Source organism: Saccopteryx leptura, chromosome 6, assembly GCF_036850995.1.
Source record: "Saccopteryx leptura isolate mSacLep1 chromosome 6, mSacLep1_pri_phased_curated, whole genome shotgun sequence".
NCBI classification, from domain to species: Eukaryota; Metazoa; Chordata; class Mammalia; order Chiroptera; family Emballonuridae; genus Saccopteryx; species Saccopteryx leptura.
Window position 1 is genome coordinate 93827302 of NC_089508.1, and position 22690 is coordinate 93849991.

The 22690-nt window shown below is 49.3% G+C and overlaps 3 protein-coding genes and 1 non-coding gene across 4 annotated transcripts; 2 read left to right on the forward strand and 2 right to left on the reverse strand.

Annotated features, from left to right (window-relative positions):
• Positions 1–255: 255 nt before the first annotated feature.
• On the reverse strand, positions 256–9931 carry DHRS1 (dehydrogenase/reductase 1). The gene is given in 13 exon segments (XM_066343657.1): positions 256–393; positions 576–655; positions 994–1063; positions 1565–1644; positions 1647–1683; positions 2004–2107; positions 2110–2135; positions 6628–6647; positions 6649–6708; positions 6848–6991; positions 9197–9302; positions 9304–9369; positions 9561–9931. Coding segments are annotated over 13 exon segments (1302 nt in total).
• A 108-nt stretch (positions 9932–10039) lies between these two features.
• NOP9 (NOP9 nucleolar protein) lies at positions 10040–16741 on the forward strand. Its single transcript, XM_066342116.1, has 10 exons — positions 10040–10408; positions 10589–11038; positions 12972–13082; positions 13297–13438; positions 13545–13737; positions 14735–14875; positions 15274–15399; positions 15558–15794; positions 16012–16117; positions 16455–16741. The coding sequence occupies exons 1-10, from the start codon at positions 10162–10164 to the stop codon at positions 16610–16612; spliced, it is 1911 nt and encodes a 636-aa protein (XP_066198213.1). The 5' UTR covers positions 10040–10161; the 3' UTR covers positions 16613–16741.
• On the reverse strand, positions 16723–20298 carry CIDEB (cell death inducing DFFA like effector b). Its single transcript, XM_066342119.1, has 5 exons — positions 20110–20298; positions 19658–19802; positions 17848–17997; positions 17424–17614; positions 16723–17272 (listed from the first exon to the last, which is right to left on the reverse strand). The coding sequence occupies exons 1-5, from the start codon at positions 20148–20150 to the stop codon at positions 17140–17142; spliced, it is 660 nt and encodes a 219-aa protein (XP_066198216.1). The 5' UTR covers positions 20151–20298; the 3' UTR covers positions 16723–17139.
• Positions 18125–18200, forward strand: TRNAT-GGU (transfer RNA threonine (anticodon GGU)). The gene has a single exon. It is a non-coding gene; the product is annotated as a tRNA-Thr (tRNA).
• Positions 20299–22690: the final 2392 nt, after the last annotated feature.

Here is a 22690-nt window from a genome sequence, read left to right on the forward strand (position 1 = left end):
AATGTGTTGAGGGAGAAGTGAGACCTTCATTAGTACTCAGAATATTTTTCAATACTAAGGCAAAAAGTAAAATGAAGGGGCAAGGAAGACCAAGGCACGAAGAAGGGCCTGTAGGGCCCCCAGGGACCACCAGGGACACACGGCAGAGGCTTCTGTTCTCAGGGGCATGTGGTAGGTGGGAAAGGCTGTTTTGTTCCACAAGCCACCCAGTACAAATGAAAAGACAAGCAGAGTGGTGACATCAGGCCAGGAGGGTTAGGACTTGCTAGTGTAGAGAGTAATAAGCCACTTGGGCACACAGAGGAAGCCAGGCAAGGAGGAGGTCAGCCAACCCAGGGGAGAGCCATAGGAGAGAACTGAACTCAAAGACAAACAGTCTTGGATGGGGCGGCCTGAGGGCAACAGATGGGAAGGAGGATTAGACCTTCTTTTCCCACTTTTTGGATACCTCCACCTTGGCTGAAGAGACCAAATGCAATATGAGGGAGGAAGAACAGGGAGAGGGTGAGGGAGAAGGAGTGAGCAGGAAGCAAGGCAGACAGGTCCAGGTTGGCTGCTGGGCTACAGTTCTTATCATCCATACCCCGAAGGCCACAGTGCCGAGCAGGGTCACAAGATGGCAGCACCTTCCCACTCAGGCTCAGGATACTGGGGTCTGTGGGCACACATATAGCTGAGATGGCATGGGAGTGGTGCAGGTTTGGCCCAATGGGGCAAGGCACCTCTGAGATGAGCTTAGGAGCGCAGAATTGTTTCTCTCTGTCCATAGGAAGGTTCCTGGACCTCTCTGGCTTCTGGCCACACCTCCAAGGAGCCAGTTCTTGAAGCTCTCAATCCTCACAATGGGAATCCTGACCCTGTCAGTCTCCAGAAGCCAGAGACAACAAGGGTTTATTCCTCAACCACTCCCTGAGCCAGGACCCAGAACTGGCTGCCACCACCCTGCAGCTCCTCTAGGCCCTTTCTCGTTACCAGGTGCCTCAACCTCTTCACCTGTTGCCAAAGCCACCACACACTTGCCACTCATTTCCGTGGTCTCCCTGGATGAGAAATGAAATCTGAGCTGAAACACAGGAGCAGAGAAGTGAAGCGTTAATTTCTCAGAGCACTGCCCAGTCTCTTCCCCGCTTTTGGCTTCTGTTCCAGAACAGAGGCTCTCAGCAGTGCACCCATAGGACTCAGTATCTCCTCTCCACATCCAGGTGAGTCTTGTACCCCAGCATCAGGCCCCACTATCTTTCCTCTGTGGAAAATCTGGGGCCAACTATGTTGACCTTCTAGGTTAGTGCAGTGTGGGCTGTGGAACTGGACATCCTTTCCACTTAAGGCATCCGTGACCTTAAGCAAGTTTCTTACCTCTCTTGAGTTTCAGTTTCACTATCTATAAAGAGGAGATACTATCTCCCTTGCAGGATTAAAGGACATAATGTCTGTACAGCCCCATAATTTACTTCCATGGTAAATACTTGGGTGTTTAGTCCTTGTTGTTGTTACTGTATTGACATTAAGGATAGAGAGGCCGATTCCACTGCATTCTCTGCCACCCTCAGCCTCCCCACGCCACCTGCTTAACCAGCAGATCCTCAGCATTGTCATTCTTCCCCATATGATCCTTCAGTGGTTCTGTCTGCACCAACCCAGGCGCCGCAGCTCCTGGGCACAGTCAGCAGCCAGCCTGTCGCACTGTAGGACAGAAGGCAGGGTGAAAGCCAGGGCCCCTGGCCATGTCACCTTCCTCTCCTGCCCTCCCTGCTTCCTCTAAGGGTGTCCCAGTCCCATGTCCTCTCCAGGCGCTCTGTCTCAGCTGTCTACCTTTCCCAGTGTACTACTGACTGGCCAGCAAAGAGGAACCCAAGTGAAGGAACTGTCCATGGAGGGCTACAGGGAGAGCTGATGGCCAGTTGGTCTAATCCCTCTGACCACTGGGGATTTACCTCCTGAGCTAAATGGGTAGGTACCATTGTCCTATATCTCCCCAAACCATGTGCCACATGGGTCCTTACCGCGGCTTTGCGCATGTCATAGGGGACATTGAAGAGATACTGCAGCCCCTCCATGGAGGAGATGACCACAATGAGCCCCCAGCCAGCTGGTACCGTCAGCCGTGCCCATACACTGAGCACAAGTAGTGGCCTCTAGAAGGAGGGGCAAGGAAAGAAGGGACCATGGTCAGTGCTAGCCTGGTGCTATAGAGCTTTGGCAGCTTCCTCTGCCCTCTAGTGGCGGGAGTCAGCCAGGAAGCAGCACTGGGTGGCCGCAGACCTGGAGAAGAGGGCTTGAGGATACCTTGAGAACACGGGTAAAATTAACCACTGAAGGATGAGAGATGGCACTCTCTAAAGATGTAATAGAAGAAAAGAGCTCTGTCATAATAGCAGTACCAAACCTAAAGTAGCTCAGGGGAAAAACATAAGAAATATATATATATATAAGATCTACATGGAAAAACTATAAAATTCTAATATAAAAGAACAAGTACAGACATAATTTATTAAGAAAAAACAACATGTAAAACATCAGTTCTACTTAAATTAATCTATATATCCAGTAAATTTGAGTTATAGCTCAATAAGACTTTTAGTTGGAGGAACTTACAAAATAATATAAAGCTCAATGACAATAAGCATAGAATAGCCAGGAATATTCTGAAAAAGGAAGAGTAATATCTTGTAATATCCATATTAAAATGTACAATGGCATAACAGTTAAAAGAATAAAGTACCAGTATAACAGTACACAGTCAATGAAACAAAATAGTCAATAATTAGGTCCAAGTGTAAATGAGAATTCAGTGAATTATAAAGGAAACATTTCAAATCAGTAGGGAAAGAGGGATCATTCAGTAAATTAATTTGGGACAGTTGGCCGCTTATTTGGTGGGTAAAATTGGCTGTCTACCTCACTTATGATTTCAAAATACATTCCAAAAGGATATATTGTTTGAATATAAGAGAATAAATGCTTCAATGGTGGGGAATGCAGGATGGTGGGGAAGGCTTGTCTTAACATCACAGCAAGATAGAAAATATAAAAGACTGATCTATTTGACCTCTTAAGACATATGTATAAATGTACAAATAGATCTATCTATATGTTTATGCATATAGAGAGAGCTGGGGAGAGCACGTATGCAAAAAGAATGAGTAACAACAGCCTGACGAGCTGGTGGCACAGTGGATACAGCATCAGCCTGGGACCCAGGGGACCCAGGTTTGAAACTCCAAGGTCGCTGAATAAGCCTCACTTGCTTGAGCGTGGGCTCATCCAGCTTGATCGCGGGGTTGCTGGCTTGAGCGTGGGATCATAGACAAGAACCCATGGTCACTGGCTTGAAGCCCAAGGTTGCTGGCTTGAGCAAGGGGTCACTTGCTCTGCTATAGCCCCCTGGTCAAAGGCAATCAATGAACAACTAAGGTGCTGCAATGAAGAATTGATGCTTCTCATCTCTCTCCTTTCCTGTCTGTCTTTCCCTGTCTGTCCCTCTCTGTCTTTCTCTCTGTCTCTGTCACAAAAAAGAAAAAAAAATGAGTAATAAATTGGGAAAATATTTGTAAAACATATATTAAAGGAAATGATTCCACAAAGATCTCTTATAAATGGATGTAAAAAGAATAAATTAATAACACAAACAACTCACAAAAGAATAATGAGCCAATAAATAAATGAATAAAAAGCTCAACTTCACAAATAGTAAACAGGATGAATTAAAACCTCTTCGGAACCTGACTGGGCGGTGGCGCAGTGGATAGAGCATCGCATCTGGGATGCGGAAGACCCAGGTTCGAGACCCTGAGGTCGCCAGCTTGAGCACGGGTTCATCTGGTTTGAGCAAAAAGCTCACCAGTTTGAGCCCAAGGTCGCTGGCTCCAGCAGGGGGGTCAAGGCGCATATGAGTGAGCAATCAATGAACAATTGAGGTGTTGCAATGCGCAACGAAAAACTGATGATTGATGCTTCTCATCTCTCTGTTCCTGTCTGTCTGTCCCTGTCTATCCCTCTCTCTGACTCTCTCTGTCTCTGTAAAAAAACCCCACAAAAAAACAAAAAACCAACCTTCGGATATCTTTGGCCGACAGGAGTGGCAGAACTTGCCTGGCTGAGTGGGCTGACTGTTGAGCAGGGTTGAGGACATGAAAAAGATATTCTCCTTCATTGTCACGAGTTTATAAAGTGGTGGGGTCTTTTTGGAGGACAATTTGATAATGTTTATTTATTTATTTTTAAAGACTTTAATTTTTTATTTATTTTAGAGAGGAGAGAGAGAGAGAGAGAGAGAGAGAGAGAGAGAGAGAAGGGAGGAGCAGGAAGCATCAACTCCCATATGTGCCTTGACCAGGCAAGCCCAGGGTTTTGAACCAGCGACCTCAGCGTTCCAGGTCGATGCTTTATCCACTGCGCCACCACAGGTCATGCTGATAATGTTTATTAAATCTTAAGACGTACATATTTTTTTCCAAGAATTCCACTATTGCAGTAAAGGATTAGATAAATAAATTATGGTACCTTCTGAAGTCAAATATTTAAAAGAATGGTAGAGCCCTGACCAGGCAGTGGCGCAGTGGATAGAGCGTCAGACTGGGATGCAGAAAGACCCAGGTTCGAGACCCCGAGGTCACTAGCTTGAGCGCGGGCTCATCTGGTTTGAGCAAAAGCTCACCAGCTTAGACCCAAGATCGCTGGCTCCAGCAAGGGGTTACTCGGTCTGCTGAAGGCCCGTGGTCAAGGCACATATGAGAAAGCAATCAATGAACAACTAAGGTGTTGCAATGAAAAACTAATGATTGATGCTTCTCATCTCTCTCCGTTCCTGTCTGTCTGTCCCTATCTATCTCTCTCTCTGTTTCTTAAAAAATAAAATAAAAAATAAATAAAATAAAAGAATGGAGGAATACCAGATTGTCAACAGTAGCTATAGCTCAGTCAAGGGAGAAAGGGGTAGTGGTAAGAGAATAGGATCATACTGATTTCACATTTTTCCATAATTAAAAATAAAATAGCCTGGCTGGGCGCCTCACTGGATAAAGCGTTGACCCAATGTGCCAGAGGTCGGGGGCTTGACCCTGGTCAGGGCACGTACAAGAAGCAATCAATAAGTACACAACTTGCCTGACCAGGTGGTGGCACAGTGGATAGAGCGTCAGCCTGGGATGTTGAGGACCCAGGTTCAAAACTCCAAGGTCGCTGGCTTGAGCTCAGGCTTACCAGCTCAAGAATGGGACCATAGACATGACCCTATGGTTGCTGGCTTGAAATCCAAGGTTGCTGGCTTGAGTAAGGGGTCACTGGCTCAGCAGGAGCCCCCCAGTCAAGGCACATATGAGAAAGCAATCAATGAACAACTAAGGTGCCACAACTATGAATTGATGTTTCTCATCTCTCTCCCTTCCTGTCTGTCCCTCTCTTTTTCTCACTTAAAAAAAAATTAAAAAAGTAGACAACTTGAGTTGTGCTTCTCTCTCTGTCCCCCTCCCTCTCTCTGAAATCAATGGAAAAATGAAAAAAAAAAAAACCCACAAAAATTTGGTAACCAGAAAAAAATTTCTTTTGCCTAGGAAACAGGGACCTCCAAATAAAAATGAGTAGAGCTATGGTTTAGAATGGAAGCCCAGCCTAAGGTAATACTGAGGAAAGGCACAGTAACTACACATATATATGTGAATGTGTGTGGGGGAGGTGAAAGGAGGTGTTGGTGGGCTTCCAAGGGGCTCACAAAGTGACCCTTACCTTGGAGAATTCATCAGGGCTGGACCTTCACCTTGTAGGCTGAAAACCCTGACCAGCAAGAGATGAGTGTGCAAGGCCCCTCTCTTTGGAGGGATAAGGATGTGGGCATTGCCTATTTCTAGCTGTTTGGCTTTTCTTTTCTTGCCTCTTGGCTAACCATCCCTCTCTGTCCTCATAATCTTTCTTCTTTGGAAATCACAATTGGAGCCTCATTCAGCTTCGTTGGCATTCTTAGACTCCTGAGTCTCAGATTTGCAGATAGTATCTTAATTACTCCCACAGTAGCTGATCATATTCAGAGTATGCATTTTCTGAGAGTAACCTAGTTCCAAAAATAATAAACACAGACATGACTGGTGTATATCTTGCAGAGTGAACCGCAAATGCCGTGCTTCATCTCACTCCTGTACACATATACATGTCACTCTGTGACACCCTGCTCTCCCCGCTCTGACCTGGGGTGTCCCTTTCTATCAGTGTCGAGTGAGGATCTAGAGGCTAAGATGGCTGGCACTCACTCTATCTTATGGACCACTCTTGGTCTAAAACAAAACAATTTTTTGCTCTAATAATTTTTGGAAATATTGACTATGAGACGTGTGCATTACTGAGGGAAGGAGGCTCCCTTCTGGTTCATGCATTTGGACGGGCAGAGTGAGGCAGGAGAGAGACAAAGGGCAAGATCAGATGAAAATTGCTGACAGAAACAAGACAAAAGTTGACATTCCCAGGTACAGATTCACTTGGAGAGAGCTGCTCCAGAGGTGAGTGGGACTAATGGGACAGAAGGGAGAAGAGATGGGAGGTCAGAGGGAAAAGCGAAGAGCATATGGGGAAGACCTGGGCCCTCAGCTTGGCTGAGTGAGTGAGGGGAGCCCAGGCCCTTGCAGGTGGAACACCCACCTGAGTCTGACACTGTTGATTATCATTCCAAATGGAGGCAGGGCTTTCCCAGAATGCCTTTGTACAGTTTTCCAGGATTGTCTGGAAAGCACAGGGAGAGTGATGAGTGCAGGAAGATATGAGGGGCTGGATCACGGAAGGGACAATGAGTGGGGATAAAGACTCAGGGGTCATAGGAGGAGGCCCAGGAGTGTGGAGCTGGGGTCAAAGTTCAGAGTACCTGGACCCCAGCATAGGCATTGTTGACCAGCACATCCAAATGCCCGTGCTGTTCTCAATCCACCTGCTCACACAGGCTTCGCACTTCATTCTCCCGGCTTGAATCACACACCACAGGAACACATTGGCCCCCTCTGGATTGTGCCTGGAGAGAGACAGACAGGATAAGAGCTCACAGTCTCACATGAGGGTCTACATAACCCCACTTTCTTCAACTCCCAGCTTGGGAGCTGAGAAGCCCATCATAGGAATCAAATCTAGCAGCTGAGAGATTATGGCTGGTAAAATTGCCCTCTGATATCTGGGTGAGGAATTTCAGTAGTGCTAAATCCTCCCTTTATAGAGCAAGGTAGACTGAGATCTCAGGTTCAAAAGATACATTTACTGAAGCCTACAATGCGTAAGATATTGTACTCTGCATGTGGAGGATACGGTACAAATAAGGCATGGAGGCTGCTCTCGGGAAATGAGTATCCATCTTTTTCCTTGTTCTTGGCCAATTCCATCTCACATGCTCTTAACTCCCACCCTTCATCACTAATGTGGAACCCTACTCCATCCCAGCCTTCTTTCCCTCACTCCACCTGTGCTCCTGCCTGGTAACAAAGAAATCAAAGCTCTCATGCATGAACTATTTCTACTTCCTGTTCCACCTCGGCTTCTACAAATGTGCCCTATCCTCTAATTTCAGAGGAAGAAGAGTACCTTATTTGGGAACAAGCCTCCTGTTGTCCAAATCTATGCTCTGGGTCCAACTCTCTTACCTTCTTGCTTCATAACTACTCACTGGACCATCAGTCTTTCTGCCTTAAATTAATTCTTCAGGCCCTGGCCGGTTGACTCAGCGGTAGAGCGTCGGCCTGGCATGCGGGGGACCCGGGTTCGATTCCCGGCCAGGGCACATAGGAGAAGCGCCCATTTGCTTCTCCATCCCCCCCTCCTTCCTCTCTGTCTCTCTCTTCCCCTCCCGCAGCCAAGGCTCCATTGGAGCAAAGATGGGCCGGGCGCTGGGGATGGCTCCTTGGCCTCTGCCCCAGGCGCTAGAGTGGCTCTGGTCACGGCAGAGCAACACCCCGGAGGGGCAGAGCATCGCCCCCTGGTGGGCAGAGCGTTGCCCCTGGTGGGCGTGCCGGGTGGATCCTGGTCGGGCACATGCGGGAGTCTGTCTGACTGTCTCTCCCCGTTTCCAGCTTCAGGAAAAAAAAAAAAATTAATTCTTCATACCGCAGCCATACAGTATGAACTATCTAAAGCACAAATCTGTTTAAAATCCTCCAACGGGATCACCATCTCATAGAGAATAAAGCCAAAGTTCTCTACCAGGTTCTTCCAAGACGCATTCTGTTTCCTCTCCAGCCTCTCACCTTCCACTCCTGCCTTGTACTTCCATGCTTTGGAATTCTTTCTCACAATATCTTTTGCTTGTGGAGTTCCCTTTGCTGGTATGGACCTAATTCCTACCTTTTAAAGACTCAGTTTAAGAACCACTTCCTCCAGAATGCTTTCCCTAACTACTCTGCCATATCATATTGAAACCCACTGCACAATCCCAGAGCATTCTGTGCATGTTTGCCTCTTATCACTTATCATATGCACATCACATTGAAATGAATCGTTTCTGCCTATGGATAGGCTTTAGTTTTTAAGAGCAGAAATGATATCTTATTAATCTTGGTAACTCCAGTGCTTCACCCAGTGCCTAGGAAATCAGTGGTACCCAAGTATTTATTTAACTGAAAACTAGTAGAGCCCTGGCCAGTTGGCTCAGTGGTAGAGCGTCCGCCTGGCGTGCAGAAGTCTCGGGTTCGATTCCCGGCCAGGGCACACAGGAGAAGCGCCCATCTGCTTCTCCACCCCTCCCCCTCTCCTTCCTCTCTGTCTCTCTCTTCCCCTCCCGCAGCGAGGCTCCATTGGAGCAAAGATCGCCCCCTGGTGGGCAGAGCGTCGCCCCTGGTGGGCGAGCCGGGTGGATCCCGGTCGGGCGCATGCGGGAGTCTGTCTGACTGTCTCTCCCCGTTTCCAGCTTCAGAAAAAAAAAACCAAACAAAAACCTAGTAGAAAAGTCAAGTAAAAATGTACAGTTTAATAAAGACTTGCCTAAAATAGAGGAAAGCATGGGTGCACATCTCTTTAGTTGCAATTCTGGAATTCCTAAGGCTGTTTTTCATAAAACTCACTTTGTGGCAAATTTGACCTGAAGTTATTTATGGGGTTAATTTGTCCCACTTTGAGAAAAAAAATTCATGTTTTACTGCGGAATATTAGGGTTTCTGGTAAGGGATTGGGAGGAGTGGTTAATAGGAAGGGATCCCGTGGTTTCTGCCCCTATGGTCCCACAGGAAGCACTCACATCTTGAGCAGTAACCCGCAACGTGTCCAGATGTCAGCCAGTGATGTAAACTGTGGCACCTGCTTGGTAGAGCTACAAGGCAATAATACCACGACCAATACCCCGAAGCACCAGTCACCACGCATAATTGATCCTTCATGGGAGTTACCATGGTTACAAGCAAAGGTGTAAATCTGCGGAAACAAAGATTTGTCTGAGAGAAGCCTGAAGATTGTGCACGTAAAGGGGGACCCTGAAGAGTGGTAGGAGGGGGAGCCATAGTTGGGTCCCACGAGGGGAGGGGTTTCCGTGGGGGACAGCTGGGTGCAGGCCCCACGGCAAGTCAGGCTGTCCCTTTTGGGGTGACCAGAAATGAAGAAGGGACCTGGGTGGCTGTCCACGGCGGGACTCCGGGTGGAGCTGGCTGGGTGTTAGATTCTGGCACGGCAGTACCTCGCGGAGCGTCCGCTCAGAGTGCTGGGCTATCTGGAGCTCAGGCCTGTGGCTTGGCCCAGTCAGGCGGGGCACACAGGTGCGGCTTCTGGTAGCGGGTGAGCTAAAGTCCAGAACCCTGAGCCCTAACTGGAAGGAGCTCGCGTCCCTTTCCTGCCTTCCACCCGTGCTGCCTCTGGAATCCTCGCCCCACCCGGCTCGCAGAGTTCTCCCAATCGCGAACTTTGATTCTGGCCGCGAGTGACTGATTGAGTCAGAGTCCAGGGAAAGTCCATGCTGGGGCGGGGTTCCAGCCGCAGACATGGAGAGTAAGTCGGCGATGGTACAGCGCTGCCGGGACCAGCACGTGGAGGCGGGGCGGCCTGGGTAGACAAGCAGCCTCGCGCGGCTGGGACGGTCGCGGGACTATGACGTGTGCGCTGCGTCCTGAGCGCGCCGGGGTTTCTAAACTCGGAGAGGGTACGGCTCACACCTGGTCTCTGTCCGGCTGCGACTAAAGCAGCTTTAGCGGGCTGACCGGGATAGAAGCACCCATGGGTCTGGGCCCGCGCCCCCTCCATAAGGCCGGGCGCCGGTTCCCAGCTGGCAGCAAACGAGGGCGCGGGGCCAAGGGGTCGGGGCACTCCCCATCAGGCCGCCAGCGACAGCTCTGCCCGCCTCGGGACGGGCGCTCGGAGCCGGCTTTAGAGGCGCATCCTCACCTGAGCCCCGAAGCGCTGGGGTATTTCCGCCGGGCGCTGTCAGCGCTGAAAGAGGCCCCGGAGACTGGAGAAGAACGAGGTAGGGAGGACCTTCCGGTTGGAACCAAGAGAGGGACATGTTGGGCAAAAAATCCAGTACAGACAAGGACATTTCCATGGGTTCTCAGGGTGTGGGGACTCCCAATTTTATCTCCCATATCCTCTTCTTCACCCCCATCCCCTAAGTGATGGAAAACCTTATCCTCCTCTGTCTTTCCAGAGCTGATGGTGCACAATGTTATGAAGGAAGTGGAGGCTCAGGCCCTCGCCTTGGCCACGAACAGGACTGGCAGTGAGATGTTGCAGGAACTGTTGGGGTTCAGTCCCCTGAAACCTCTGTGTCGAGTATTGGCTGCTCTGCGCTCCAGCTTTCGCTCTGTGGCCTGTCATCGATGTGGGGTCCATGTATTGCAAAGTGCTTTGCTGCAGCTGCCTCGATTGTTGGGGAGCCGTGTGGAGGAGGTGGAGGAGGTGGAGGTGGATGGGAATGATCATCCCTTGGAGACTCTGGAGGAGCTGGTCCTGGGGCTAGCCTCTGAGGTGTGTGATGATTTTCTTTTCTACTGTGGAGACACACATGGCAGCTTCGTGGTCAGAACTCTGCTGCAGGTGTTAGGAGGAACTCTTCTGGATTGTGAAAGAGCCAGACATCGTGGCTCCCAGTCACCTGGTAAGTATTATAAGAGAGGGAAGTGGACCTAGAAGAAAGGAGAGTTTAGGAAGTTCAGAAGGAGAGAGAAAAAGAAGAGTCATTCTTTTTTCTTTCTTTTTTTCTTTTTTTCTTTCTTTCTTTCTTTCTTTCTTTCTTTTCTTTTCTTTTTTCTTTTTTTTCAGAGCGAGAGAGGGATAGACAGGAACGGAGAGAGATGAGAAGCATCAATTATTAGTTTTTCATTGCGTGTTGCAACACCTTAGTTGTTCATTGATTGCCCTCTCATATGTGCCTTGACCGCGGGCCTTCAGCAGACCGAGTAACCCCCTGCTGGAGCCAGCAACCTTGGGTTCAAGCTGGTGAGCTTTTTGCTCAAACCAGATGAGCCCGCGCTCAATCTGGCGACCTTGGGGTCTTGAACCTGGATTCTCTGCATCCCAGTCTGACGCTCTATCCACTGCGCCACTGCCTGGTCAGGCAGAAGAGTCATTCTTTTTTTTTTTTCTTTACAGGGACAGAGAGAGAGAGTCAGAGAGAGGGATAGATAGGGACAGACAGACAGGAATGAAGAGAGATGAGAAGCATCAATCATCAGTTTTTCGTTGCGACACCTTAGTTGTTCATTGATTGCTTTCTCATATGTGCCTTGACTGTGGGCCTTCAGCAGACCAAGTAACCCCTTGCTTGAGCCAGCGATCTTGGGTCTAAGCTGGTGAGCATTTTTTATTTTGCTCAAGCCAGATGAGCTCACACTCAAATTGGCAACCTCGGGGTCTCGAACCTGGGTCCTTGGCATCCCAGTCCAATGCTCTATCCACTGTGCCACCACCTGGTCAGGCAGAAGAGTCATTCTTCATGACTGAGTTCAAACAAAAGGTCAGGCAATAATACCCTTAATACATGTGACCCACTCTGATATTTCCTTTTTTTTTTTTTTTGACAGAAGGTGAGTCAGAGGGAGAGACATAGGGACAGACAGACAGGAAGGGAGAGAGATGAGAAGCATCAGTTCTTCGTTGTAACACCTTAGTTCATTAATTGCTTTTTCATATGTGCCTTGACCAGGGGGCTACAGCAGAGTGAGTGACCCCTTGCTCAAGCCAGCAGCAACCTTGGGCTCAAGCCAGTGATCTTGGGCTTTAAGCCAGTGACCTTTGGGCTTGACCCAGTGACCATGGAGTCATGTCTGTGATCCCAAGCTCAAGCCGGCAACCTCGGGATTTTGAACCAGAATCCTCTGTGTCCCAGTCCAACGCTCTATCCACTGCACCCCTGCCTGGTCAGGCTCTTCCTCTTTTTTTTTTTTAATTGTTTTATTCCATGAAAAAGATACTGGTTGAGACCCACTAAATTGATTTTATGACACACTCATAGGTAGTTACCAACATTTATAAAAACTCTGGGAAATAAGGTTTGAGTTTAGATGAAGCCTGATTTTCGAACATCTTGAATACCTGGCTGAGGAGTTTGGATTATTTCCTATGAACCATGGGAGAGCTGGTTGAGGTTTATTAAAAAATTAAAACAAATATCTCAATTTATTCATCTAGATGAGAGGAGATATTCAGTTGTGTCTTGCATCTCTAAGCAGAATCCTTATTCATCTATGGCAGCGATTTCCAACCAGTGTGCTGTGTCATACCGTTGTGCTGTAAGAATTTTTAAACCATGTAATACCTAAGTTGGTCAGGGACACCGACCTCTTTTCCCTTAGATTGTCAAAAAAATGACAATAGCCAACACAATAGCTGTCCAGTGTGAATGAGTCAAAGTTACACTTTTTTTTGTCAGATCAGCAAAAAATATATTTTTTAATGTAGCATAGACTTTTAATAATTAGTTTATGTGTGCTACAAGATGAAAAAGGTTGAAAATCACTGATCTGTGGAACTCTCCCTCCTGGCCGGTGATTTGTGATCTCACACTGCACACGTTCTTGATCTTCCTTTAGAAGCACAAAGGGCCCCAACTCGGGAATTTAAACCAACTGATTTCGAGGTTCCTGAATCCTTCTTGAATTGCCTTCAGGACCTGAGCTCCTGCTTTCTGAAGGACATTGCTGGTAAGGCGGGAAATAGGAGGAGGGTCTAGGATCTACTTTTTGGAGGTGATTATCTTCAGACAAGGCCCTTATTTAGATCAGTCATTTTCCAAATCTGATCTGGTGTGGTGTTGCTCTACAGACCCTTTGTCCATGGTCCCTTGCACCTTGTTTGTGGTTGTGCAAGTCATCTGGATTTTGGGAAAGCTGCTTTTATTATTTCTGCTCTCCACAGTGTTTATCACTGACAAGATCTCCAGCTTCTGCTTTCAAGTGGCCTTACAGATCTTGCACCGCAAACTGCCCCAGCTCTGTGCCCACTTCTGTAATGCTGTGATTCACTATCTGAGTAATCGCAGTTCCTCAGCAGATGGCAGGTATGGTCAGAGCCTCAGGATTGACCAAGGTTGATGGGGCTGTGTGATGAGGTGGTGTAGGTGTTTTGGATGGAGGGGTTTAAGACTACCTTTTCCTTGTCACCAGCCCCTTACTGCTCTTTCTCCGGGATCAGATCAGCTCCAGACTCCTGGAGCAGGTGCTGCTGGTGTTGGAGCCCCCGAGGCTCCAGAGCCTTTTTGAGGATCACTTCCAAGGGCAGCTGCAGACTCTGGCTGCACATCCTATTGCCAATTTCCCTTTGCAGCGTTTGCTAGATGCCATCACTACCCCTGAGCTGGTGAGTTGAGAAGTTGACTGGGTCTGTTTCTATATGCTGTTTTGTTGTTTCTTTTTTCAGATAGACAGGCAGGGAGAGAGAGAAGGGGAGGACAGAGATAAGAAGTATTAACTCATAGTTGCTTCACTTTAGTTTATTGATTGCACTGATACGTGCCTTGACTGGGGAGCTCAAGCCAAGCCAGTAACCCCTTGCTCAAGCCAGTGACCTTGGACCCAAGCCAGCGACCTTGGGATCACGTCGAGAATCCCACGCTCAAGCTAGTGAACCTGTACTCAAGCTGGCAAGCCCATGCTCTAGCTGGCAACCTTGGGATTTCAGACTGGGGCCCTCAGCATCTTGGGCCGACATTCAATCCACTGTACCACCACCGGTCAGGCTGTATGCTGTTGTTTTATTTGTTTATGTTCATTGGGCCTTATTTTATGGTGTGCCTGCCTCTGTATATCTGTGTGCTGGCTATCCCCCTTGAAAAGTTATTCCTGGGGTTTCCCAGAGATTGAGGTGAAGGTGCCTTCTTCCCAGAAAGGATTTGTTCTGGCTTCTCTCATTTTCCAGTACAGCAGGAGACTGGCTTCATCCAAGTCAGCAGCTTGAGGTCCCATGGCCCACTCAGACTGGGAACTTGGCTACAAATACAAATGAGTGCTGGAGCTGTTGCTGGAGCTTCTCTCTTCCTTTGCTGCTTAGTGCCAGGGCATGCTTCCCTGGGATCTCATGGGTTGGGAGTTAGGGTGGAAGGACAGGTTTGATTCTAGTTCTTCTTTCCTCTGAGAGTCTGATCATTTAAAGTCCCCTCCCCATGTGAGACAGCTCCTCTAAGACTGCCCCTTTGTCCTGGACCTTTTTTATCTAGCCAAACCAAAGTCCTGATATTGGCAGTGCTTTTATGTTTTATCTAGTATTTATAGTTGTTTTCTGCAGAAAGATTTCTCTGAATGACTTAGCCCACAGTTAGCACAATGCCAAAGACTCTTTGTCTCCTGTCTTCTCTCAGCTGTCTCCTGTGTTTGAAGAGCTGGGCCCTGCCCTGGAAGCTGTGCTGGCACAGGGTCACTCAGGGGTAGTCATTGCCCTGGTGGGGGCCTGCCGTAGAGTGGGGACCCACCAAGCCCAGGTCCTGCAGCTGCTGTTAGAGGTGAGTGGTTGTTACCTGCAATCCATTTATGCCCTCAGTTCAAATTCTACCTCTTGGACTTACTGAATCTTTAGTCATTGTATCTCTGGACCCAAGAGATTTAATGTTCAGGGAGTTCACAGATAACAGGAGAAAATGAGTTCAAAGCCATCTCATACCCTAGAATGAAAATTGTCTCTTAGAACAAAGAGAGAAGTTTACCGAAGGAATAAAGATTTATTGAACCCTGTTACACATGAAGAGACTGGGATTCAACAGGGCAGATGAGATCCTGTCCTCATGCAGCTTACATTCTTGTGAAGTGAGGCATTCTCCCCACTCCTGAATGCTTTCCCTGGTCTAGAAAGTTGGGGTTAAAGTCGGTTCTCAGATTCATTATGTTTTCTCTTCTCATCTAGGCATTCCATTGTGCAGAGCCCTCTTCTCGGCAAGTGGCCTGTGTGCCTCTCTTTGCCACTTTAATGGCTTATGAGGTATACTATGGACTGGTGGAGGAGGAGGGGACAGTACCTGTGGAACACCAGGTGAGGCAGGGGAGAGGCCAAGCCAGTGTGATTGGGGACCAGGTCTCCCTAGGCTCAGGAAGCCTCTCACCACTGAGATGAGGTGGTGAGATCTCTGGCTTCATCCAAGTAGTGGTGACAGTTTGGTGGCTACCTCCTAATTTCCTCTTTCTCCTCAGGTCGAAATGGCCACAGCCAGGGCTCTGGGGGAAGTGACAGTCCTTGGATCTCTACTGCTCCAGCATCTGTTGCACTTCTCCACTCCTGGCCTTATACTTCGAAGTCTGGGTGCCTTGACAGGACCACAACTTCTGGCTCTGGGCCAAAGCCCTGCTGGTTCCCATGTGCTCGATGCTGTCCTGACCAGCCCTTCTGTGACCCGCAAGCAGCGCCGTCGTGTGCTCAAGACCCTAAAGGTTAGACTTCTGGCTTCTGCTTTGATTCCTCTGCCTTTATCTGTTTCGAGAACATGAGCTTCCCCCGGGACTGTCCCTCAGAGTCAGGAGAGGATACGCCTTTCCTAGACTCTTTCAACATAGCCTCTAAATTTCTACATCTTCGCTCCCTCCTGTCCTCCCCAACACATTTTCATGGACTGCCTTAGAGGGACCTACCTTGTTTGTTTCAATGCAGGGGCAGTATGTGGCTCTGGCTTGTAGTCGCCATGGCAGCCGTGTGCTAGATGCCATCTGGGGTGGAGCAGCCTTGGAAGCCCGGAAGGAAATTGCTGCTGAGCTGGGTGAGTACCAGCACGTCTCTCCAAACTTTCCCTTTCCTTACTGCAGATAGCTGGGTAGCTGGGGGGTGGATTTAAATTCAGCAGAGACTTCAGTTCCAAAGGGTGATCTTGGCCTTGGTGTCTAACTATCTGCTCTCCCTTTCCCCTCTGCTGCTTGTGCAACCCTGTGCTCCCACCCTTCTTCCCAGCTTGTTCTTTGGAGCACAAGCGATTAACTGTATTCCAAGGCGGCCCAGGGTCCAGGGGAAATGGAGGTACCTCTGCCCCAAGTAGAGTCTCTTCGAGAATGAGGGGTTGACGGCATGCTGATACTGAACATGGATGGTTCCCTTTGCAGGGGAGCAGAACCAGGAGCTGATAAAAGACCCTTTTGGCCACCATGTGGCTCGAAACGTGGCCCTGACTACCTTCCTGAAGCGTCGAGAGGCTTGGGAAAAGCAGCAGGGGGCAGTGGCCAAGCGGAGGCGGATTTTGAATTCAATTCTTGAAGACTGAGGCCTTGGGATCTGGGACTGAGTGTTGATGGGGGAGGAGGAAAGGGAGTATCTGTCCTGTTCCCTTACTAATTTAAATGGGAGTCATGGAAGTCAAAAGTCTTATCAATAAATGTTCTTATATTTTTAATGGAAATGTCTTTGTTATTCTGGGAGGAGGGGTCTGAAGAAATAGAGATCTCAACGTAAAGTCCAAGAGGGCTGTCTTTCAGTGTACTGTGGGGCTCAGGGGGAGGGGGAATTGTAAGAACATGTAGCAGTAGCAGCAATCGGGTGGTATCACGATGCCAGGGCCAAGTTTGTGGCCTTTCGAGGTAGGTGGGAAGTTGAAAAGATAGCTAGGTAGGGGCAGCATTCCTCAGGAATGGGTGTAGGCTAGGGATGTAAGGCATTGTGCTGATGGGGTCAGAGGAGAGACCAGGTCAGTTATGTAGTCTGCACTGTCTGCAGGCCCCCAGACTGATACTGTCACAGTCCCTAGAGCCATCTCTTGGAATGAATCTAGGGGCAGAAGCTCCGAGCCCCTTCTCAGTAGGGATGAAGGTGTCCCTGCTGCTGCCACTGGCCAGCCCCTTCCACTACATGGCGAAGGGTAGAGGAGATTCCCAGCAACATCTGGCCCAGGCCATGCAGCAGAGTGGAGATCCATCGGAGCAGCTCCCTGAAGGGCAGAGAAAGAGGCAGTCAGATGGCTAGGGGGCAGCCTGAAGGCTGAGGGCTCCTCTCAGGGAGAGCTCATGGCTTAGGTGAGTGTAGAAGGGATTAAGGGACTGTAACTAGGAATGGGGAAGGAGAACATGTTGGTCTCTGACCTGAGTACTTTCTTTGGCCCGAGTCCTTGAATGTCACAACTCATGGAGTACAGTCCGTAGAATGTGGCTTTGATGTTCAGACTCCCAAAGAGGTCTCGAGGGTTTTGCTTGTACACGTCAAAGGTGATGCGGGCGATGTCCTTGCTGTGCTTGGGCTTCTCCCGGCCCAGGCCGTACGACAGCATCCCACTCTGTGGGGCACCCCATGAGTGCAATGGACCCTCACCTACTGTCATCCACCACTAATCCCATCAGTAGTGGGATCTACCCCCCCCCCCCCGGACTGGTAGTCCACTACAAGGTGTCCTTGGCATCTCCTTACCTCTCTCATCACCTCTGCCCCAAGACTAGGGCTAGGCAAGAGGAGAGGCTTGGGAGAGATGAAGGGTTGGTGCCTAGAGCAGCCCCAGTGCAGGCCTCTTACCCTGCTAGGAGTCCAGCTCTGCCCAGACTCCAGCACCATCAGGCAAGTGTCATCCTCCAACAGCTGGAAGAAGTCTTCGCTCTCCACGGCAGTCCCATCCTCCTCTAGCACCAGGGTTAGCCCTCCACTCAGCAGCAGGGTCTCCAGTGCCTGCTCAGTGGCAAGAAGCAGGTGGGAAATGGCAGAGCTTGTCCCATGCCCCTTCCCTCTCCATTGGTTGGACCAAGACACTAATGGATATCCCAACTCTACTTCCCTTCAAATGGCTCCAGCTCAGGCCCTGGCCATTTGGCTCAGTGGTAGAGCGTCGGCCTGGTATGCAGAAGTCCCGGGTTCGATTCCCGGCCAGGGCACACAGGAGAAGCACCCATCTGCTTCTCCACCTCTCCCCCTCTCCTTCCTCTCTGTCTCTCTCTTCCCCTCCTGCAGCCGAGGCTCCATTGGAGCAAAGATGGCCCGGGCGCTGGGGATGGCTCCTTGGCCTCTGCCCCAGGCGCTAGACTGGCTCTGGTCGCAACAGAGCGACGCCTCGGAGGGGCAGAGCATCGCCCCTTGGTGGGCAGAGCGTCGCCCCCTGGTGGGCGTGCCGGGTGGATCCCGGTCGGGCGCATGCGGGAGTCTGTCTGACTGTCTCTCCCCGTTTCCAGCTTCGGAAAAATACACACACACAAAAAAACCCAAACAAAAAAAAACCCAAATGGCTCCAGCTCTCAGTGTCCTTTGGTTGGGGGACCTTCACTAGGAGCTGACCTTTTCCCTATTTGCTCCTGCTCTACTCCTACCATGTCATTGTTATCTCCTCCTGCTTCCCTCCAAGCCACTCTTGGTTTGGGAGTGAAAAACTAGCCAGGTTCTTTTGAAGTCCACCCTTTGGGATTGGGCATGGGCTAGGGGTATAAGGCATTAATGCTGATGAGGCCTGACAGGATGGAATCTTAGCGCCAGCATCCCGCCTTGCTCTCCCCAACCCTTTCAGAGTTCTCCAGAACTGTTTTCAGTAATAATGACAACCTTTTTGAGTCCTCCCTGGTACCAGGTATCTATGTAGCATTTTACATTCATTATCCTCTTTCACTTATTTAAACAATCCTAGGTGGTGTATTGTTCCCTTTTTATAGAGAAGGAAATTATATTTTGATAGGTTAAGTAACTTCCCAAGGTTTGATTAGAAAGTGACACAATCAAGATTTAAACTTGATTTGTCATACAAATTACCATTCTATACTGACTTCTAAATTCTATTCCTCCAACCCTCTCTACTCATTCTCTCCCCAAAGAAAAGCCCACTGCTTGGGGAAAGAGATTGACTCAAATGCAGCAGGGAACTTGACCAGGTGGTGGCGCAGTGGATAAAGTGTCGGACTGGGATGCAAAAGGATCCAGGTTCGAGAACCCTGAGGTCACCAGCTTGAGCATGGACTGATCTGGCTTGAGAAAGAAAAAAAAAAAGCTCACCAGCTTGGACCCAAGGTCGCTGTCTCAAGCAAGGGGTTACTCGGTCTGCTGAAGGCCCGCAGTCAAGGCACATATGAGAAAGCAATCAATGAACAACTAAGGTGCTGCAACGAAAAACTGATGATTGATGCTTCTCATCTCTCTCTGTTCCTGTCTGTGTGTCCCTATCTATCCCTCTCTCTGACTCTCTCTTTGTCCCTGTAAAAAAAAAAAAAAAATGCAGCAGGGGTCACTGGGCTCACCCTCCTGCTTTTAGCCCCCAGAGGGAGGAGTGGCCATGTAACCTCAGCCCTTTCTGCTGGTCATTCCAAGTTCCCACTCTTGGTATAGGAACCCAGGGACTTGGCTCACTCACCTTGTCTAGCAGTTCCTGACGAGTGGCAGCTGTCAGACCTTTCCGGGTGGTTCGCTTGTGATCACAGACACGGAAAGGTCGCTGGGGTGGTGGAGCTGAGGTCCAGACCCTACGGCCAAACTCAGAGCTCATATTGGATACCGACCTTTAGTTAGGAAAAAAAGTCAAGGAGTGAGGAGTATGCTGAGTGTAATAGGGATGGTGGGAGTGGGATGGCTGAGGAGTTCAGGAGGGTGGGATTTCGGTGTTTGGATTATTAGAGTAGCTGAGGAAGAGTGAGAGAGACCACGGAGTGGGTGGAAGTGGTTCAGAAGCGGGACAAGACCACTGTGGAGTGTGGGAGTGGGGAGGGGAAGGAGTATGGGTTCATGAATTTCTAGGGGCTGACTGTAGTGTTGTTGACCTGTCCCTATGCCTAGAGACGGAGAGTGGAGAGGAAGATTAGTAATCACCTGAGCAGGCCACTGGGGTTCAGGGCAGAGAGGTACTCCATGGTAGAGGGAAAAGCAGGAGAGTTCCGGGCTGGCTCGTTCTCCGCTGCGCAGGGCTGAAATGGTGATGTTTTCTGTTACAGAGCTGGGACCTCAGCCACAGTGAGGTGGAGGATGAGTCAAGCCCGGACTCTGGCCGCTGCAGTCTGGCCTGTAAGAGGGCAAAGTCCTAGGGGAGGGAGAAGAGGAGGGAGGGGTCTAGATGGGATCCTGGAGGAAGGATTATGGCCCAGAGCTGCCAGGCAAAAGCCAAGGAGGCTTCGTGTAGGTGTGTCACGTGGCAGCATGTGATGTGAGAGCTATGTAAGAGGATGGAATGTCTCTGGTGTTTTGCTTTGTATGGAGGGAATTTCTAGTATAGAAGCTGCATTATGTGATTTGTGCTGTTCATACTGCCACCTACTGAAAAATCCATAAACTGCAGCCTTAGGGAAAGGGAAGCCCAGCTAAGGACGGGATCATGGGCAGGGTTTGGAGAAATAGGAGGTGAGGCAGGGTGTCTGGGTGGGGTGTGAGAAGAGGATGGCTCCTAATCACCAAAATGCTGTTTAGGACTCTGGCCTTTCTCCTTTCCTGCTCTTATTTCTTTGTGGTTTAGGGGAACCCCCAGCTCAGCATTTCTCTGGTTTAGTTCTGTAAAACTGCCTGCTTCAGCCGCACTGGATCAGTCACATTCTCTCATCTCTCCCCTTTGGCCAAGTAATGGGCATAAAGGAGGTGGCAAAGGTGGGAGGGTGTCCTTTGATGGCATCAGAACTTTAGCTTTGGTACTCCTTGTCCCATCGCTCACTCTCTCTCCTTTTGTTTTTTTAGTGAAAGAGAAACAAAGACAGGGACAGATAGAGACAGACAGATAGGGACAGACAGATAGGAAGGTGAGAGATGAGAAGCATCAATTCTTCATTGCGGCACCTTAGTTGTTCATTGATTGCTTTCTCATATGTGCCTTGACCTGGGGGATCCAGCAAAGCCAATGACCCTTTGCTCATGCCAGTGACCTTGGGCTCAAGCCAGCGACCTTGGGCTTCAAGCCAGCAACCATGGGGTCACGTCTATGAGCCTACGCTCAAACCAGTGATCCCACGCTCAAGCCGGCAACCTCAGGGTTTCGAACCTGGGTCCTCTGTGTCCCAGGCCGATGCTCTGTCCACTGCACCACTGCCTCGTCAGGCTGTCTTATCTCTGGTTTCAGCTGTGGCTGTGATGGACAGTTTTGTGGAAGCTCAGACTCCACACAACTGTCAAGACAATGAACTCCTCACATGAGTGCAAGTCTCACTGTTTTCCTGCCTAAAAGTCTTGCCTGAAGCTTTGGCAGTCCAGTCAGCCCCTGACAAGTGTGTATAGGAGCACCATTGCTTCCTCCTTCCGGAAGGCGTCCTGTGCCCTTTCTGAGACATTCCTGCTGTCTACTGACGGAGCTCAATAACACTCGTTTGTCTTTCCTTTTCCCTCTCTTCTGCTGTCACTCCTGCTTCCCGAGCTGATCTCCCAACTACAGGATTACCTGTACCCATGCCCTTAACTCAGACTCTGCTTCAGAGGGGGCCCAAATGGAGACAATACTGGTGCCCCGGCTCCCAAGGAACCCCCAGTTCTGGCTGTGGACCGGCACAGACCCTTCTTTTCCCTCCCTTCCACTTTACCAATCTACCTCAGTGGCTCTCAACCTTTCTAATGCCGTGGCCCCGCAATACAGTTCCTCATGTTGCGGTGACGCCAAACCAAAAAATAATTTTGGTGGCTACTTCATAACTGTAATTTTGCTACAGTTATGATTTGGAATGTAAATACCTGATATGCATTATGTATTTTCCGATGGCTTTAGGTGACCCTGCTGGGGTCGCGACCCACAGGTTGAGAACCGCTGATTTACCAGGTCCTCTCAAATGTCTTCATTTCCAAGCTTCGCCTGACCTCTCCACCAGAGAAGGCTTCTTTTCAGTTTGGCTCTCTACCACCCTTCCCTTTTTGTCTTGTCTTGTATCCTGGTGCAGCCTAGGAACGTGGTCCCTTGGTTGTATGCTATAACCTCAGTCAGGTTATATGCCCCTTACACCTCCACGCATTCCCCCATTCCCTTGGTTGTATGCTATAACCCCAGTCAGGTTATATGCCCCTTACACCTCCATGCATTCCCCCATTCCCTTGGTTGTATGCCATAACCCCAGTCAGGTTATATGCCCCTTACACCTCCATGCATTCCCCCATTCCCTTGGTTGTATGCTATAACCTCAGTCAGGTTATATGCCCCTTACACCTCCATGCATTCCCCCATTCCCTTGGTTGTATGCTATAACCTCAGTCAGGTTATATGCCCCTTACACCTCCATGCATTCCCCCATTCCCTTGGTTGTATGCTATAACCTCAGTCAGGTTATATGCCCCTTACACCTCCACGCATTCCCCCATTCCCTTGGTTGTATGCTATAACCCCAGTCAGGTTATATGCCCCTTACACCTCCATGCATTCCCCCATTCCCTTGGTTGTATGCTATAACTTCAGTCAGGTTATATGCCCCTTACACCTCCGTGCATTCCC